Genomic DNA, 15,822 nt, shown 5'->3' on the forward strand with positions numbered 1-15,822 from the left:
TGGTGACATCATTTTATATATTTTGAACATTTGTTGTTCATTTGTTTGACCGTATTATTACTATTATTATTATTATTATTATTATTAGTAGTAGTAGTAGTAGTATTGTGTTAGTTATTATTATGTGTGTTTATTATTATCACAATTATTTGTATCATTATGATTTATGTCGTATCGTTATTTTATTTTATTATTAGTACTGTTTTATCATTATTATTATTATTATTAAACGATCCACTTTAATTACCAGAGAGGGAGATGTGCACTTTGCGCACGCCCTGCTTACCTCTACGTGCGCGCCGCCGATATCAAATCGCGACCGTTAGCTGGAGCGAGCGCGCTGGTACCAAAGAGGAGAGAAATCTGAGCGGCGGCACCGGCTGATGTGAAAAGTCACCGTATCTGATCCGAACCCGGCTTCCCGTCGCCTGCACGGACCCGTCGGGGGGAAATGAGAATCGCCATTTGCCAGACGGTGAGTTGGTGATTCCGACACGCGGCTGTACTTTTGTTGAGGCACTTGGGAAGACTTGTTATGTTGGACGACGAATCGCCTGCAGTGTCTGCGCTCTCCCGTCCCGATCTCAAAATGGCGGAGAGGCCGAAGGCTAAGCTAGGCTAAGCTAGGCTAGGTGGCAAAGTTGCACCTCGCAGGAGCCTTGGTTAAGAGGCTGAACGTCACGATGGTGTCGCGGAGATATTAATGCAATACGCTTCGTGTCATTATCACCCTTTGAAGAGCGTCTCTGCGGTTCTCTACCCACGCGGGACTCGTATCGAGACACTTGTTGTGAAAGCTAGCCGAACATTTGGCTAACGTTAGCTTCGGCTAATTGTGGGAGTTCTAGGGCGAACGAGCTAACGTGGTACGTTAGCAGGCTGAGCTAGCGTCGGTCCTGTCAGTTTGCTGCCATGTTTTTCTACAGCCGGGTGCAAACATTATTATGTTGTTGAGGAAAAATGCACAATTTGAATGTGACACTTTCAATCGACCCCCTGATTGTTGTTGAATCACGTGATTTTTACGGATAACTTTATTACGCTAATAGTTTAGCCAGTGCTGTTTTCTGCGAGTGAATAACAGCTAATATCCCTATAATCAAACTTGGCTCGCTTATCACAACCTCCTGTCCACGTTAGCAAGGTGTCGGTTAATATATCTCCAAGAGTCTGTTGTGTTGCTCGGCTTCTTGGTGCCACAGACCAACGCCCTTTGTGTTTTGAAACGATGACTGGGTGTTAGCATAAATCTACTCTGCTCAAACTGACAGCTCCCCCTGGTTAACGCGTACGTTGCCGTGCTAAGCTAGCGTTAACTGGAAAGGGCGTTGCTGAGCCATTGCTGCAACTTTGCCCTTGTGGCCATCGCAGCTTGGGAGAGACATCACCGGGGCCAGATTTTCTCCTCCATTATTAAAACAGTGTTCAGCCCATTTTGGGTTGTTTTTAGTGCATGATGCGCGCTCCCGTAACGCAGTCCACCCATGATTTACAACCAGGGTGGAGACTGAAAAAGGAATCAGTCCGGGAATAACGACACTGAACCTGGCTAACGTAGACAGATTTCACTTGATTCATAGAAAGGTCTCATGTGCTGAATTTCTCAAGCCAACTAAAGGCCTACAGATTGTCTAGTAGTTGCTATTGCGTAGCATTAAAGGGGAAGGCCTATTCCATTAGAAAAGGTTATGAGAGAAATTATAATTTATTTCTGTTCAATGTTTCCCATCATCTTCATCATCTTTTCCCCAGTAAATCTTGTGAGATAATTAAGGTTGATGTTGACACATTTTTTTGTTTCCCCCTCTGTATTGTATAACTACACTTACTTTATTGCAATACTTTTTAATGAAAGGATAAACCAATATGTATTGGTGTTATGCTTTTGATCTTCTTGTCACATTGAAGTCCTGATCATTGATAACACATGCAGTATGTCATATATTCTGTTTGACTAGCTTTTGAACTGTTTTGATTGTGCAGCAATACATAATTGAATTAATATTGGAGAGAAATCCAGGAGTTGAGAGACATCATTGTTTTCAAAGTAGTCATGAAGTGCTGTGTAGATTGCCAGTGGAAAGAAACAAATGACTTTTCGTGCTGTTTGAATTTGTAATCAAACATTGCCTTGTCAGTTTGTACTGTCACAGTGTTGTTTGGCCTGAAGGTCACCCCATGAGGAGGGGCATTGCTCAGCAGCTCCACACAAACAGAGCATGATGACTGAAAGCTTGATATGCTGCTTTCATTGCCTTTTTCTCATCTAGTGTTTACGTTTATTGGCTCCCTTTTCTGTAGCCAATGATACTTTTTGTGTATCACTCCTGCTTTAAAAAATACATTAAAATAACACCAATACAATAGACATTTAATAGAAATTGCTTTGGCCATATATATTAAGGCAGTTTCCATTCAAGACTTTTGGATCCTTTCCAAACAGCAATCTTGGGCTTATTTATCCTCTGGCTCTACTTCTACTTCTAATCCAGATGCACAGTTAGGTGCACCTCCATCTATTACTTTAATTGTGTTTGTAAAACCTTTAAAATGACACAGAATTTGTTCATTAATTGATTAGTTGCTCCACAGGTACTCTGCAACCATTTTAGTTAAATGATTGTTTAAATCAATTATTAAACATACGTGGTTCCAGCTTCTCCAGTGTGAAGATCATTGTAAATTAAATATGTTTGGGATCAACTGAACAACAAGACATCCAAGCTCAACTCCTGGGGGTTTAAGAAACATGACATTTTTGTATTATTTTTATAAGGATCACACCTTTGCTTTTACAAAGACATTTCTTCACATGTTCAGAGAATGTTACATAAATGTAAAGCTTGAAAAGGGTTCGTCTGTGTGGAGAATAGAGGTAGAGCCTGTGTCACATCTCTGCTGTAGGCGAAGCTTGTTTAACTGAACGTGGCTCTGTGTTGAAGTAGAAAAAATATCCAGTGCCCTGAAAAAGACAGATGAGGCAAAATTGACAACATAGCTGGCTAATGTAGCCCCAAGCTAAGTCAGATAAACTTTTCACCTTTTATAGTTCAGTGGATATCGGAATATTATGTAGTTCTTGAGTTAGTAGGAGAGGTATGCAAGTTGTATTTGTGTACTTTGATCATGAGCAGATGTACTAAGAAGGGATCCTGCTCCATCTTATTTTGGTTCTTTGAGAATGTTCTTGTCATCTGTTGAAATGTTTTACTCAAACCAATCTGCCTGTTTTTTTTTTAAATCTTCTGACAATTTTGTGTTTCAAAAGTTTATTTGTATCTACGTTAGAGCTGCCATGTTTATAATCGATTCATTAAGTCCATGAAATATCGGAGTGAAACATATCCATCACAATTGACCAGAGTTCAAGGTCATGTCTCGTTTGAGAGTCAAAAAGTAAATAGATATCAGTGTTTTCTACAGCTGCATACTCCTAATGGAAGCAAACACTGCTACAAGCTGAGAGTGCTGCACACTTTTCAACAATGAAGTAACTGTGCAGAGCACAAAGTGAAGCTGAGCGTACACTGTACGATTCAAGCCCGTTTTTGTCCCAACTCTTTTTAAAGTCGTACGATTTTCAGCTTTGTCGCTTGCTGTGCAATTTTGCAATTTATTGCTCCTGAGTGATCTTCAGACTCTGATAAATTTCTGATATGTCAGAAATTTTGGTCGGCCAACACCATCGTCTTGCACAGTTGAAGCAGAGCTATGAGTGGATTTCCTCAAACTCTGTGCCTTTTTCCTGACTTCGCCTATGCTAAGTGAAATTGAACTGAACTGAAGAAGCCGCTTGGATGAAACTTTTCACTTAATCACATGATGTAGCCTCTCTAATGGGCTTTCGTTTGATAACATGTACACACTGACACTGGCATTTCACAAGTACAGTGTGTCGAAGTTCTGAACCAAACGTCACTAGGAAATGACCACCTGCATAGTTCACACATCAACAGAGACGTTTGTTATGAAAACAGTACAAACCCTCTGGTTGTCCTTTTCCTTTGGTAAGATCTTGTTTATGTGTTCAGGTGAATTCAAAGTCATCGTGACCTGTTCAGAGAAACGGACTGTGCCTTTTAGACCATCAGACCGGTCATAAATAAATGGCCTCTGTATTATGTCCTTTTGATAAACCTGACACATACACAGGACCTTGAACCCTTTGTAATTTATGACCCTGACACTAAGAAACGATAACAGCACATTTGCCTCTCCGTGCAATAACTCTCTCTACAGATCTCTCAAATTCATTAGGTGGCGGAGCTCAGGAGTCGAAGACAGGTGCAGGAGCCAAGGATTGTCTTGGTTATGTAATAGTTGGGAGGTTGGTCTGTTTGGTCAAATGGCTATTTTTGAAACACACAGAGTGCTGCTCTGCTACAATCAGTAGTGTCCTGTCAACTCAGAGCATTCATCACGTTATGTTCTCTCTAGGACACTTGATGTGCGGCCCTGGCTCAGTGTTTTCTGGCCCCTGCCGCTGCGATTCTTCCACTGGAAAGAAATGCTTATCTGAAAAGTATAAATAAATGCAGAAAAAAATTACCAATCTGGAATTCAAGACTAGTCTCCAACATCATTCTTTAATTTCTTGAAGCGGTGTTTTGTGTCTAGAAGCAGAAGCTGTCAATAGACAAAGAAATGAACAAGAACGATGCACCAGACAAAGATACAGACAAGGGCACCTGCTGTTTAGGTCCTCTCCCAATGTCTGGGGTTAATCCTGTTAGCTACCGTCCAGTCCCTTTACATTGCACTGTCAGCTGTGAGGAGGGCGTGTGGTCTCTGTCACTTTGAAACACACACACACACACAGACTGTAAATTGTCTGGTCTAGCCGCTAAGCAGCTTAGTGAAATTGTGGCCCCAGGTGCAGGTGCTGTGTGGAAGCTTAGGAAGTGATTTGTTATTAGTTTAGCGATCACTGAGGGGTGAGTTTTGATTTTGCAGCGTGTGATGTGGATCTCTGCTCTTCTTTTGGGATGGTGGGATGATCACATTGTCCCCAGAAGTCAGAATCAAATTATATGAATGCTCGAAACTGCTACAGTCACAAATTGTTTACAAAGGTTGGTAGAAACATAATCTGGGCTTTTGCAACATCCACAGATCTAGAAGGATGAGAATTCCCTATTATACAACTATACTTTCTCGATGTATGTGGAAATGTATGTCATGTAGTAAAAGCTGACGTAGAGCTGGGTGCTATGACTTCAACAAACATAAAGTAACTTAAAGAAGGTACACATACTTTCAGCTCCGTCACTTTTCCTGTATTTTTTGTAACTGACTCCTCTCTCTCCCTCTTCTCTTCATCAGGTGATGGGCACGTCTGATCAGTGAGTGAGATTTGGACCAATACTCGTGGAGCCTTGACCCGACGGTTGATCGACAGCAGCATTTCCAGTTTAACTCCCCCCTCGGTGGCCCTTTTTCACCACTGCTGAGTCTCTGAAGGAAGAAAATTGCAGAGGGACCAGAAACCTCATCGCCACACACTTCCTAGCCAGACTCCCCCAGTACCTCACCTCACCCTCACCTCCCCAAGAGGGAGAGAACAGCAGCCACCATGGTGCTGTCACAGAGACAAAGAGATGAACTGTGAGTGCCTGCATGTAAATGTGTGTCGGCTCATTATACATGCAAACAAGAACAGACATGTTGACGAACAAACATTTGTGCTTGTGTAGAAGTGTATTTAAGGCCATGTACATGTAGGCTTTTAAGCAATAACACAATGTTTGTCTGCAAACACAAATGTACATCCCCGTGTTAAGAAAGCAGTGGATTATGATCAGCTGAGTCATTGTGAGAAAGTGCGTTAATTAACAAGAATGTGTGACCATCGAGGAAATGTGACGAGATGTGAGCTTCAAGGTGCTTCACTTGATAGCTACTTAGTGAATATTTCATAACCCACATGACCGGAGCAAAGAAGTGAGGGGGAAGGGGAACGAGGAGGAACTTGAAAATATGTTTTTTTAATGTGCGCCACTCTGGTATCTGGCTCGCTGATCGCATGGCATGCACTCCACTTCAGCACAGCCCAGTCTAGACAACACAACACAACACAACATATTGTATCATCGTTGTCGAGCTCTTAAAAGTCAAGAACAAGGGGACTGTCTATGTTGAGTTTGTAAAATTATTCGATTGGGATCATCAAGTGGAAATCCTGGTGTTGGTTGAATTTTCAAAGTTTATAACACACAGTTGTATCAGGGCTACAATTATAAGCAGTTCAAAATAGATGCAGCCCTAAATTTAGCCGTGTTACTCATTAAATATTCAGCCATCATCTCAAGGAGCTGCTCAACTCATTTATTTAAATGTGTGTGTGTGTCTATACGTCTGTGTATGTGTGTAGACGAGCCTCTGTGTTTAAGGTTGTCTCCATGTGCTTGTAGTTGCCCTGTGCTTGTGTTGCCAGTGTTCAGTCTTTGTGGCTAGTGGTTTCCAAGCAGCAGAGCAAAACACAGTTTCCCCATAATTCAGCCCTTACATTTTATTTTCTGGGCTGGAGATATGTAGTTTCTTTTGGCACGTATTCAAATTTGTGGACATTTAAGCTGAATCTGTTAAACTTGATCCAATTGCTCCCATTTGTTGGGTGTGGCCTCCTTTTTTTCAAGGAGCAGCCAGCATCTCTGTTTAGGTAGAGTTGATCTTTATCTGTTTAAGTGTAATTCATATTACTATTTTAGGAATAATGACTTGAAATTGCCCTGATAATGTCTACCTTAGAATTGTCTCTGGGTATATGCTATTATCTTTGACGAGCTGATCTGTAACTGATGACATGTTGACACCTGAAACCTTTTTAAAACATCTGTTTTATTCGACCTTTTCACAGAAACCGAGCTATAGCCGACTATCTCCGCTCCAATGGATACGAGGAGGCCTATTCCACCTTCAAGAAAGAGGCAGAGATAGATATGGTATGGAGCGACAGAAACACTAAAATGTTCCGACAAATGACAAAACTTTAACTTGAAAAGGTGAGTGGATCCTTTCTCACTCTCTTTCCTCTACCCACAGAATGAAGAGGTAGATAAAAAGTATGCAGGGCTTTTGGAAAAGAAATGGACCTCAGTCATCAGATTACAGAAAAAGGTGAGGAATGTTGAACTCTGATTGTGTTTTTTGAATTTGCCAAGATATTTGATACATGCTTTAGAATTCAAATGTAAAGCAGACTTATCCTGTGGGCTTGCAGTGTAGCGGTGGGTACTTGTGTCACCATGTCTCACACCTAGAATAATAATAATAATAATAAATAAAATAAACAAGTTAACTTCCGCAGCTTTTTTGAAATCGTAATTAAGAACAGGTTTAATTATGGTAAATCATTACATATTTATTTTTCTTATATTAGGAGACGCTTTTTCTGATCGCTTTCTTCCATCTCCTCTGGTCCTTATCTGGTCCCCCTGCTTCAGGTGATGGAGTTGGAGTCAAAGTTAAACGAGGCGAAGGAGGAGATGACACATGGAGGAACTGTGGGTCAGAAGAGAGATCCCAAGGAGTGGATCCCCCGTCCCCCAGAGAGATACGCCCTGAGCGGGCACCGCGCCCCAGTCACGCGCGTTATATTCCACCCTGTCTTCTCTGTCATGGTCACAGCCTCTGAGGATGCCACCATCAAGGTCTGTGTGTATGTTTACAAGCAGAATTTACACATTGATCTGCCAGTTTTATTAAGTACAGCTACCTACATCTGATTTGATACAGCTCAATAATCCTGATCATCAGCTCCAAATGCAACCCGTCATATTCAGTTATTGTTGAAATTTATGATCCACCTTTACCACCATTCGATCTGATGCAACACAAACCAAACCACTGCAGCCTCCAGAGTGCCCAAATACATAAATCAATACCTGTCTAACAGTGTAAACAAGGAGCTCTGTAGCATGCCTTTTGCAGTGTATTATATTACCTTCATATGTATATGCCTACAATATACTACAATACTAAATGCAATTTGTAACTGTATAAATATTTCTTAGTACAGAGGGGGTGTTGTTAATATATATATATATGTATATATAAAAGGGATTTGTTTGCGTCACTTAAGTTTTTTGGAAAAGGTTTAACAAAGTTAGTTGTGTAGTGCAGACTTAACCTCCTTTTAAAAACTGCCCTAAAATATTGTTTTACAGCTTGAAAACAAATATCCATGTACAGCAATTAAAAAGATTATATATTATGCATTAATTTATCTATCGCGAAGTCCCATGTCTGCTCTCTGCAAATGTCAAAATGTCTCAAGAAATTACTTATTTTGCTCTTCCTATCTTCACATAGTCTAATATATGAAAGTGTGTCTCTAGCAGACTGTTGTGGCCGAATGCAAAGTGAATGAAAGCAAGATCAGTGAGCGTTGCAGCACAACACAGTCTCTGCAGCTCTGACCCTTCAGATCAAAGCTGTACTGCAGATCTGAGGCTGCTCTGCCTTTTTATCCTCCCTGCCTCTGCTTCAGCATGCACCCCCCTCTCCCTCCCTTTATCCTCCTCCTCCCCCCATCCCCTCCCTGCCCTTCCTCCCTCTCTCTTGTTTCTTTTTTCTGCTTTGTCACTGCTCATCTGTGTGGAGATGGGCTGATGCACTTGTTGTCAGAGGCAACACTCCCATAGCACAGCACCTTGGGAAACATGCAAATCTGTTCCCTCTTTCATCCACTACTCTTCATTTCAGTGAAGTAAAGTATTTCATATTTAACAGTTTATCTGTGTGTCTGACTGCAGGTTTCATTATTAACTTTTCAGTTCAATGTTAAAACACAGGAAGTAACCTGAAACTCATCACACTCATCACAAAAAAATACATTATTCAAACAACACACTTTCTGCTAGAAACTCAATGAATTAGAAATTTCACAGTAAAATGTGATATTTAGAGTAAGGTATATAGCTTGATGCACTGAAGTTCCTGTTTCTGACTCACTGTCTGTAATTGCAGGTGTGGGACTACGAGGCCGGGGACTTTGAGCGAACCCTGAAGGGCCACACAGACTCTGTGCAGGACATCTCCTTTGACCAGACAGGGAAGCTGTTGGCTTCATGTTCAGCTGACATGAGCATCAAACTCTGGGACTTCCAGGGTTTCGAGTGTATCCGAACAATGCATGGTAAGTGATATTAAAAATGATAATCACTATAGTACAGGAGCACCTGAAAAAAGCTGTCGCTTATACACAACACAAATATACAATGATGTATAATCTGATATAGAAACTTTGACATTTCTTATCTATCTCATTTTTGATTTGATGCAATGTTATTTTACTTATAAATGGAAGCAACAAATACAGTAAATGGGTGTTCAATCATTGTCTGTGTATTTTTCATAACTGAATATAGAAGTCTTTTTCTAATGAAGAGTTGGTCTAATGTTAAGAATCAAAATGGTTTGGGACATATCTGACTCTGTGGTTTAAGTATTGAGATGAACTCAGACCAGTCGCACAACTAAACTATTGACTGTGTCGTCCAGGCCACGATCACAATGTGTCGTCTGTAGCCATAATGCCAAATGGTGACCACATAGTGTCGGCTTCCAGAGACAAGTCCATCAAGATGTGGGAGGTGTCCACTGGGTAAGTGAGGGCCAGCCTTATTACAACTTGAACTACCACAAGCTCACATAGCAGAGGAACTCATAATGCATTTTGATCATTTTTTCCATCTTCAAAAATTCCATATTTTCATTCTCCCTCCCATGGTTAAATCTATAATGCTGATAATGTTTCTTTAGCATAACATTTGATTCATGCTGAAAGCTGCTCTCTAACAGTTTGACTTACAATGGGTCCATGTACAGGTACTGTGTGAAGACCTTCACAGGCCACAGAGAGTGGGTGAGGATGGTGCGTCCCAACCAGGACGGCTCATTGCTCGCCAGCTGCTCCAACGACCAGACGGTGCGTGTGTGGGTGGTCACCTCGAAGGAGTGCAAAGCTGAGTTGCGGGAGCATGAACATGTGGTAGAGTGTATCGCCTGGGCCCCTGACACTGCTCACCCCACCATCCTGGAGGCCACAGGCTCCGAGGTAAATACGGCTGCTACAGGATCTGACCTTCACCCCCAGAGGATGTTTGTGTGTGTCTGCTTCAGCTGCAGAGTTTCCCACAATTGTTCATCCCAAAGTGGAATCACATGATCTGCATTGATTGCTTTATTAGAAATCAATGTTCTTATTTTAAGAAAACGTTAACATACAACAGATTTTTTTGCTGGTGTCTGTGAGTCTGCACTTAAAAAAACAATGATACAGTGGGCACAATGCAAACAACTGTATTGCATCAGGTTTACAGTGACAATGCTAACATGCAGATGTTCAGCAGGTTCCAGATTTGGCTGTTGTAAACTACTTATACAAATTCACTGATGCTCACATCTGTAGATTTTCATGAAATATTGCAAATTCATCCAGATAACCCGAACACCAACATTCCTGCAGCCTGAACACTGACATAACTGTGAATGGCCGATTCCTATCTTATAAGCATCTTTTTGATGCATTGTTCTCTTTCATGTAGACTCACTGTTTCTTACATCTTCCCTGTCTTGATTTTACAGAGCAAGAAAAGTGGAAAGCCTGGCCCCTTCCTTCTTTCTGGATCCAGAGATAAAACCATTAAGATGTGGGACGTCAGCACTGGGCTCTGCCTTATGACTCTGGTCAGTTGTTCAAGCAATGGTTATTATGAAAGTCTCTGTGTTCCTGCTTACTATTAAAGCGAGTGGTGGATAATCAGTCTTTGTCCTTCAGGTGGGACATGACAACTGGGTCCGTGGAATCTTGTTTCATCCTGGAGGAAGATTCATAGTGAGCTGTGCTGACGACAAAACCCTTAGGATCTGGGACTACAAGAACAAACGCTGCATGAAGACCCTGTGTGCCCATGAACACTTTGTTACCTCTCTGGGTAAGACACAGTTACCTATGAAGTTAATCTTGCATCACCTCCTCCTCCTTCTACGTCAGCGGTAACCCTGTGAAAATATATAACATTAACTGTTTACCCCTCTTGCAGATTTCCACAAGACTGCTCCATACGTGGTGACGGGAAGTGTCGATCAGACAGTCAAAGTGTGGGAGTGCCGCTGAGAACACGTCCGTCTCGTGCCCTGTCCTGCCTCTGACCCCCCCCCCCCCCCCCCCCCCCCCCCCCCAAGCTCCAGAAGCAGTCCTAACACCCCACCCGACCCTCTCCCTTCTGTCCTGACACCCAGCCCAGCCCCTCACCTCTCGCACTACAAACCATAGTTGACCATGGCGCTTTCCCTTCTCCCCGTCCCCTCCCCTCGCTCCCCTCTCCTTCCCCACTCCCCTACATCAGTCCAGCCCTATTAAGAAGACTATTGTCCTTTTATGTAAATTATTCTGGATGTAGGGTACGCTTAATAAATGTCACGCAATCTCTGACACATAAACACACTCAAAAGAATAAGAAGTATTCCTTGCATGGTGAAACAACAAAAAAAAATTGTATACTGTTAAATTTGCCGAATTAGCATTCTGTTGTCATCACTTTCTGTCGGGTAAAAGGGTAAATATCCTTGTGTGCTGGCACAGGTGGATTTCAGGTAACTGACAGTGCACGGAAACCAATGGTGCCCCACGTTGAAGGGGTTTAGGTTTATTTTGAGTTTTGTTTTACTCCATGCCTCCATTGTTGTGGTCTGCCACTGCAGAGATGGTGATAGAGAAGATGTGTGGAAAGTCAGCGTAACAGAAAGAACGAGTGGAAGCTGTCCAGGAGGAGATGAGAATAAGTTGGAAGGAAAAAAAGCGTTCAGCTTCCTAGTTGAATCACATGAGGTTCTGTGGGTGAGTGTGTGTGTATGTGTGTGTGTGTGTGTATGTGTATACATGATGTGTGCGTGTATGTATGTGTGTGTGTGTTTGTATATTATGACAGGAGAATCTCTCCACCATCTCTGCTCTGATGATCAGAGGAGAGAGAGAGAGAGAGGAGGCAAAGCTTCTCACCCACTTGTGTTCATTCATACGACTTCATCTCTTTTAACAAACTTGCTTTCTAGACACTCACAGGACCTTAATGATCCCTAAGCTGCTGAGAGCACAGGCACACACCCCATAGCAAAAGTGTGTTTTACAGAGGAAAAAGTCTGCTCACCTTTTATGAGATTTGTGTGTGTGTATGTTGCCCCGGAGAATCGCCCGGTGCCCTCTTGCTCGCTATCTCTGCCTTGTTAACCCATTGAGGGCTCCCTCACGGGATTTTCATTCTGCTTTCTGTGGTGTCACTGCTCTTCTACACACACACACACACACACACTTACACATACACTCACAAAATGCACATACACCCACAGTAAAAGTTGTGTATCAATATATCTGGATGTCATTGTTTGCAACATAAAGAAATAAAATTCTGTAAATATAAGTTTGATCTATTTGTGTGGTTTCTTTGAGGGAAGGAGGTGAAATGAGATGAAGATGACTTCTGGGAGTGAGACAGGATTCACCACGACAAAGTTTCATAGTGAGGTCAGATACTGCTGCGTGTTCAAGTCCACACCACATTAAACTTGAAGTAATGACAGACAAACTTAACTTGTGAGAGAACATCTTGAATGTAACTTAATTCCATCCATGTGGTGACATCGAATTTCGTTCTTTGTTCCCAAATGCTTCTCTCTAAGGCAGAAGGTCCAGATTACCGGCCGACTATAGCTGTTGACTTTTTGAATGCCTTGGAAACCTAAACTCGGAACGACGTGTTTAAGTAGACCCCGTCTCCTCACTCTCCCTGTTCTGAAATGCAAATTTTAAACGGTCACTTTGTGTGACACAAGCACAGGAACCCATATGAGCACTTGAGAACGTAAACTACCAAAAGTACAGTTTGGTGCAGACAAAAGTCTGTTGCCAACTGAAGTAGGTGTTAAAAAATGTTTTGTTTTTGAACAGTAATCTTGCTCTGATATTTGTAAATCATCAGGGATAGAAGAAATGGGTCAAAATCTTGAAAGCTGCTGCTCCACAAAGCAAATATCATTTATGTATAAGTGTCTGGCTGTGAGGTTATTTCTGTCTCTTAGCATCTGTAGCGTCTTCCCTCTGAGCATGAGGTCACACACTGACACTGTGTTCACTGCTTCTAACGCAGATGAAACAGGAACAGATCAGTCGTGACCTGGAGCTGTTTGTTAATCAAAGATGAGTTGTGAGATGTTGCTTGGATTCGAAGCTGTTCAGTGTTGTCTCGAGTCGACGATGAAACAAGTTGTGACATTTATTCCTCTGGTGCAGCTCAGCGACTTCTACTGCGAGCTCCGACTGGGGAGGCGAATGCATCAGGAGGCAGCAGAGACAGTTCAGGCCTCCTTATCAATTATGTACGGCCCCCCCAGCCTACTTCTGTGCTCGCGCTCGCACCTGCTCACGCACCCACGCGGCAATTACTCTTTTCGCTGAGCTCGGTGGTATCCTGGCAACAGTTGCCTGCACGGCGAGTGTGCATGCACCACACCTTGCTCTGTCCTGTTGTTCTGTGAGGGTGGAGACACAGGGCGAGTGGTGGAGGCCAGCGCAAGGACAAACGCACACTCGTGGGGTGTTGTGTGGTAGAAGGACGGTGGCGACAAAAGGGAGCGGTTAGGTGTAATGAAGCTGGTGAGCCAGACGTCTGCACCGAGAAGTGAGTTAGTGAAAGGATAATAAACCTGTCTGAGTCCCAAGAGAGGAACTGGAGTAGAAACATTGGCCTACATCCGCCCGACACCACCCATGCCTCCTGCACACGTTTCCTTCTCATGCAAGCCTAAGAGACGTAAATGGAGTCGAAGCTCAGTATTTCATTTATTGGCCTCAAGGTCACCAAATTCTCCCTTTCACTCTTCTCTGATAAAACTGTCGGTATAGATTCACCGCAAAAGAAATGAAGTGAGAAGTGCTGCACTGAGGTGTGAGTCCTCATCGATTCAGATAAACCAGGAGGATGAGGAAGTGCTGAGAGGTTCCAAGGTCAACGTATGCAACAGAGCCGTCTCCGTCAGATGCGGCAGTATCGATTCTCACAAGGGCCTGAACACTTCCATCTCAGCAGGCCAGCTCCTCGTTATTCACGTGTGAGGAGAAATACAGTTTCCAGTGCAGAACGGAGCTCAGACGGCTGCAGGGCCTGTGTTGATATATAGGTTTGTGTGTCATCCCACTATAGTTTACGTGACCAGCGTTCTAATCCCTGAAAAGCCTGAGGAAGACAATGAGGAGAGAGGTTCAGCTGCACTGGGATCAAGCATGTTGCAGGATGTGGCGCTCTCTGGTGGCAGCACGTGTGTGTGTGTGTGGGGGGGGGGGGGGGGGGGGGGGGGGGGGGGATCCATGTCCCTATAAGGGCAAAAACCAGCAGCTTCCCTGCTCCGTGTGTAAGTGATCAGCGGTCACATGGAAGTCATGGAAAACATAATGAGCCTGAGGGTCTAAGCAGAGGAGAGACGTGAATTGTTTTTTGTATTCATTAGGACATGAAGTCCCAGAAGACAGTAGTTGATAGCTGTCAGTTCTGTCATCACTAAAACTCAGAGCATCTCTCTGTCCTCACTGTGTCTGTGCTGACGTCCCCTTTGTTTTGAGAATTAGTCTTTTGTATTTAAATAGGGAGCAGGTCGCGATACAATGGCCATCGACATGTTGCAGCTCACTTTCTTTAACATTGTGAGGCGGCTTTTATAACATCTTGGTTGATTTCTCAGATGATAGTTCATGGATCTTTTCTGGTGCTTTCCTGAGGAGCTTGTATAGCCCTGGAGAAGACATGCACTCTGAGTGCCTTTCTAGTTGTTGATGTATGAGTCTCTGTGTTGCATGTTTTAAAAGTAATCAATATAATGTAGAATGAACAGGAATATTATATATTTTTCTATTATTGCTCAGTGCTTATATATGATGAGTCATTCGTGCAGAAATGTCAATTTCATGCATTTTCTTTTTTAGGATAACTTTGAATCATCTGTCCATGGGATACAGATGAAACTCCACTTCTTGGCTGACTTTACAGCCATATGTGAACTGTCACTGTTTGATATATCACCTCAAACGTTGAATTGTATGTAGCTGGTTATAGTAAGTTTTTTATATAAGTGAATGTTGACAAAATGAAGAACATTTCCAAGAAATGTAGATTTTCTACTCTCCTCTTTGACATTTAGTTGAATTCTTCATTCACTGTTTGTCCTGACTTGAAATTACACTATTCATACTTTTACAATTTCCTCACAAACAACACAAGTAACATGTCCAAAGTTTGAAGGCAAATAATGAAGGTTTTCTTTTGTTCCTGCCTCTCGAGGAATCCACAAACAGTTTCTCAAAGTCAGTTCCAGCTTTATGCACTTCCCCTGTTTAAAGTCTCCTGTGTTGCATTCCTTCCTCTTTGTCTCTGCTCTGTAGATCCACCAGTGATGCAGCACTTCTATCTGGGTCAGCCCGTCCCTGCCTCATGTCCCTCCCACCATCTCTGTCTCTCCAAGCCAAACCTCCTCCGCCTCCTCCTCTTTTTCCTCTGTATATGCATACCTCCCAAAGGACGTTTTTTTTTTATGCAGATCATGTGCTTACCATGTGCTGCAGCTCCGTCTTCCCTACTCCCTCCCTCCCCCTCTGTTTGTGCCTCATTCATTTTCTCTCATGCATGCTGTCATGGTATCTCAGCCTGTTGCAAAGTTACTCCCTCCCTCACACACACACACACACACACACACACACACACACACACACACACACACACACACACACACACACACACACACACACACACACACACACACACACACACACAC

The 15,822-nt window shown here is 42.8% G+C and overlaps 1 protein-coding gene across 1 annotated transcript; it reads left to right on the forward strand.

Moving 5' to 3' along the window:
* The first annotated feature begins 331 nt into the window (after window positions 1–331).
* On the forward strand, window positions 332–12,422 carry LOC133969515 (lissencephaly-1 homolog B). The gene is made up of 11 exons (XM_062406046.1): window positions 332–475; window positions 5,323–5,604; window positions 6,857–6,941; window positions 7,042–7,116; window positions 7,443–7,649; window positions 8,968–9,136; window positions 9,502–9,604; window positions 9,829–10,057; window positions 10,588–10,689; window positions 10,781–10,937; window positions 11,046–12,422. Exons 2-11 carry the CDS (start codon window positions 5,573–5,575, stop codon window positions 11,117–11,119), a joined length of 1,233 nt encoding a protein of 410 aa, XP_062262030.1. The 5' UTR covers window positions 332–475; window positions 5,323–5,572; the 3' UTR covers window positions 11,120–12,422.
* The last annotated feature ends 3,400 nt before the right edge of the window (window positions 12,423–15,822 follow it).

Source organism: Platichthys flesus, chromosome 15, assembly GCF_949316205.1.
Source record: "Platichthys flesus chromosome 15, fPlaFle2.1, whole genome shotgun sequence".
Taxonomy (NCBI): domain Eukaryota; kingdom Metazoa; phylum Chordata; class Actinopteri; order Pleuronectiformes; family Pleuronectidae; genus Platichthys; species Platichthys flesus.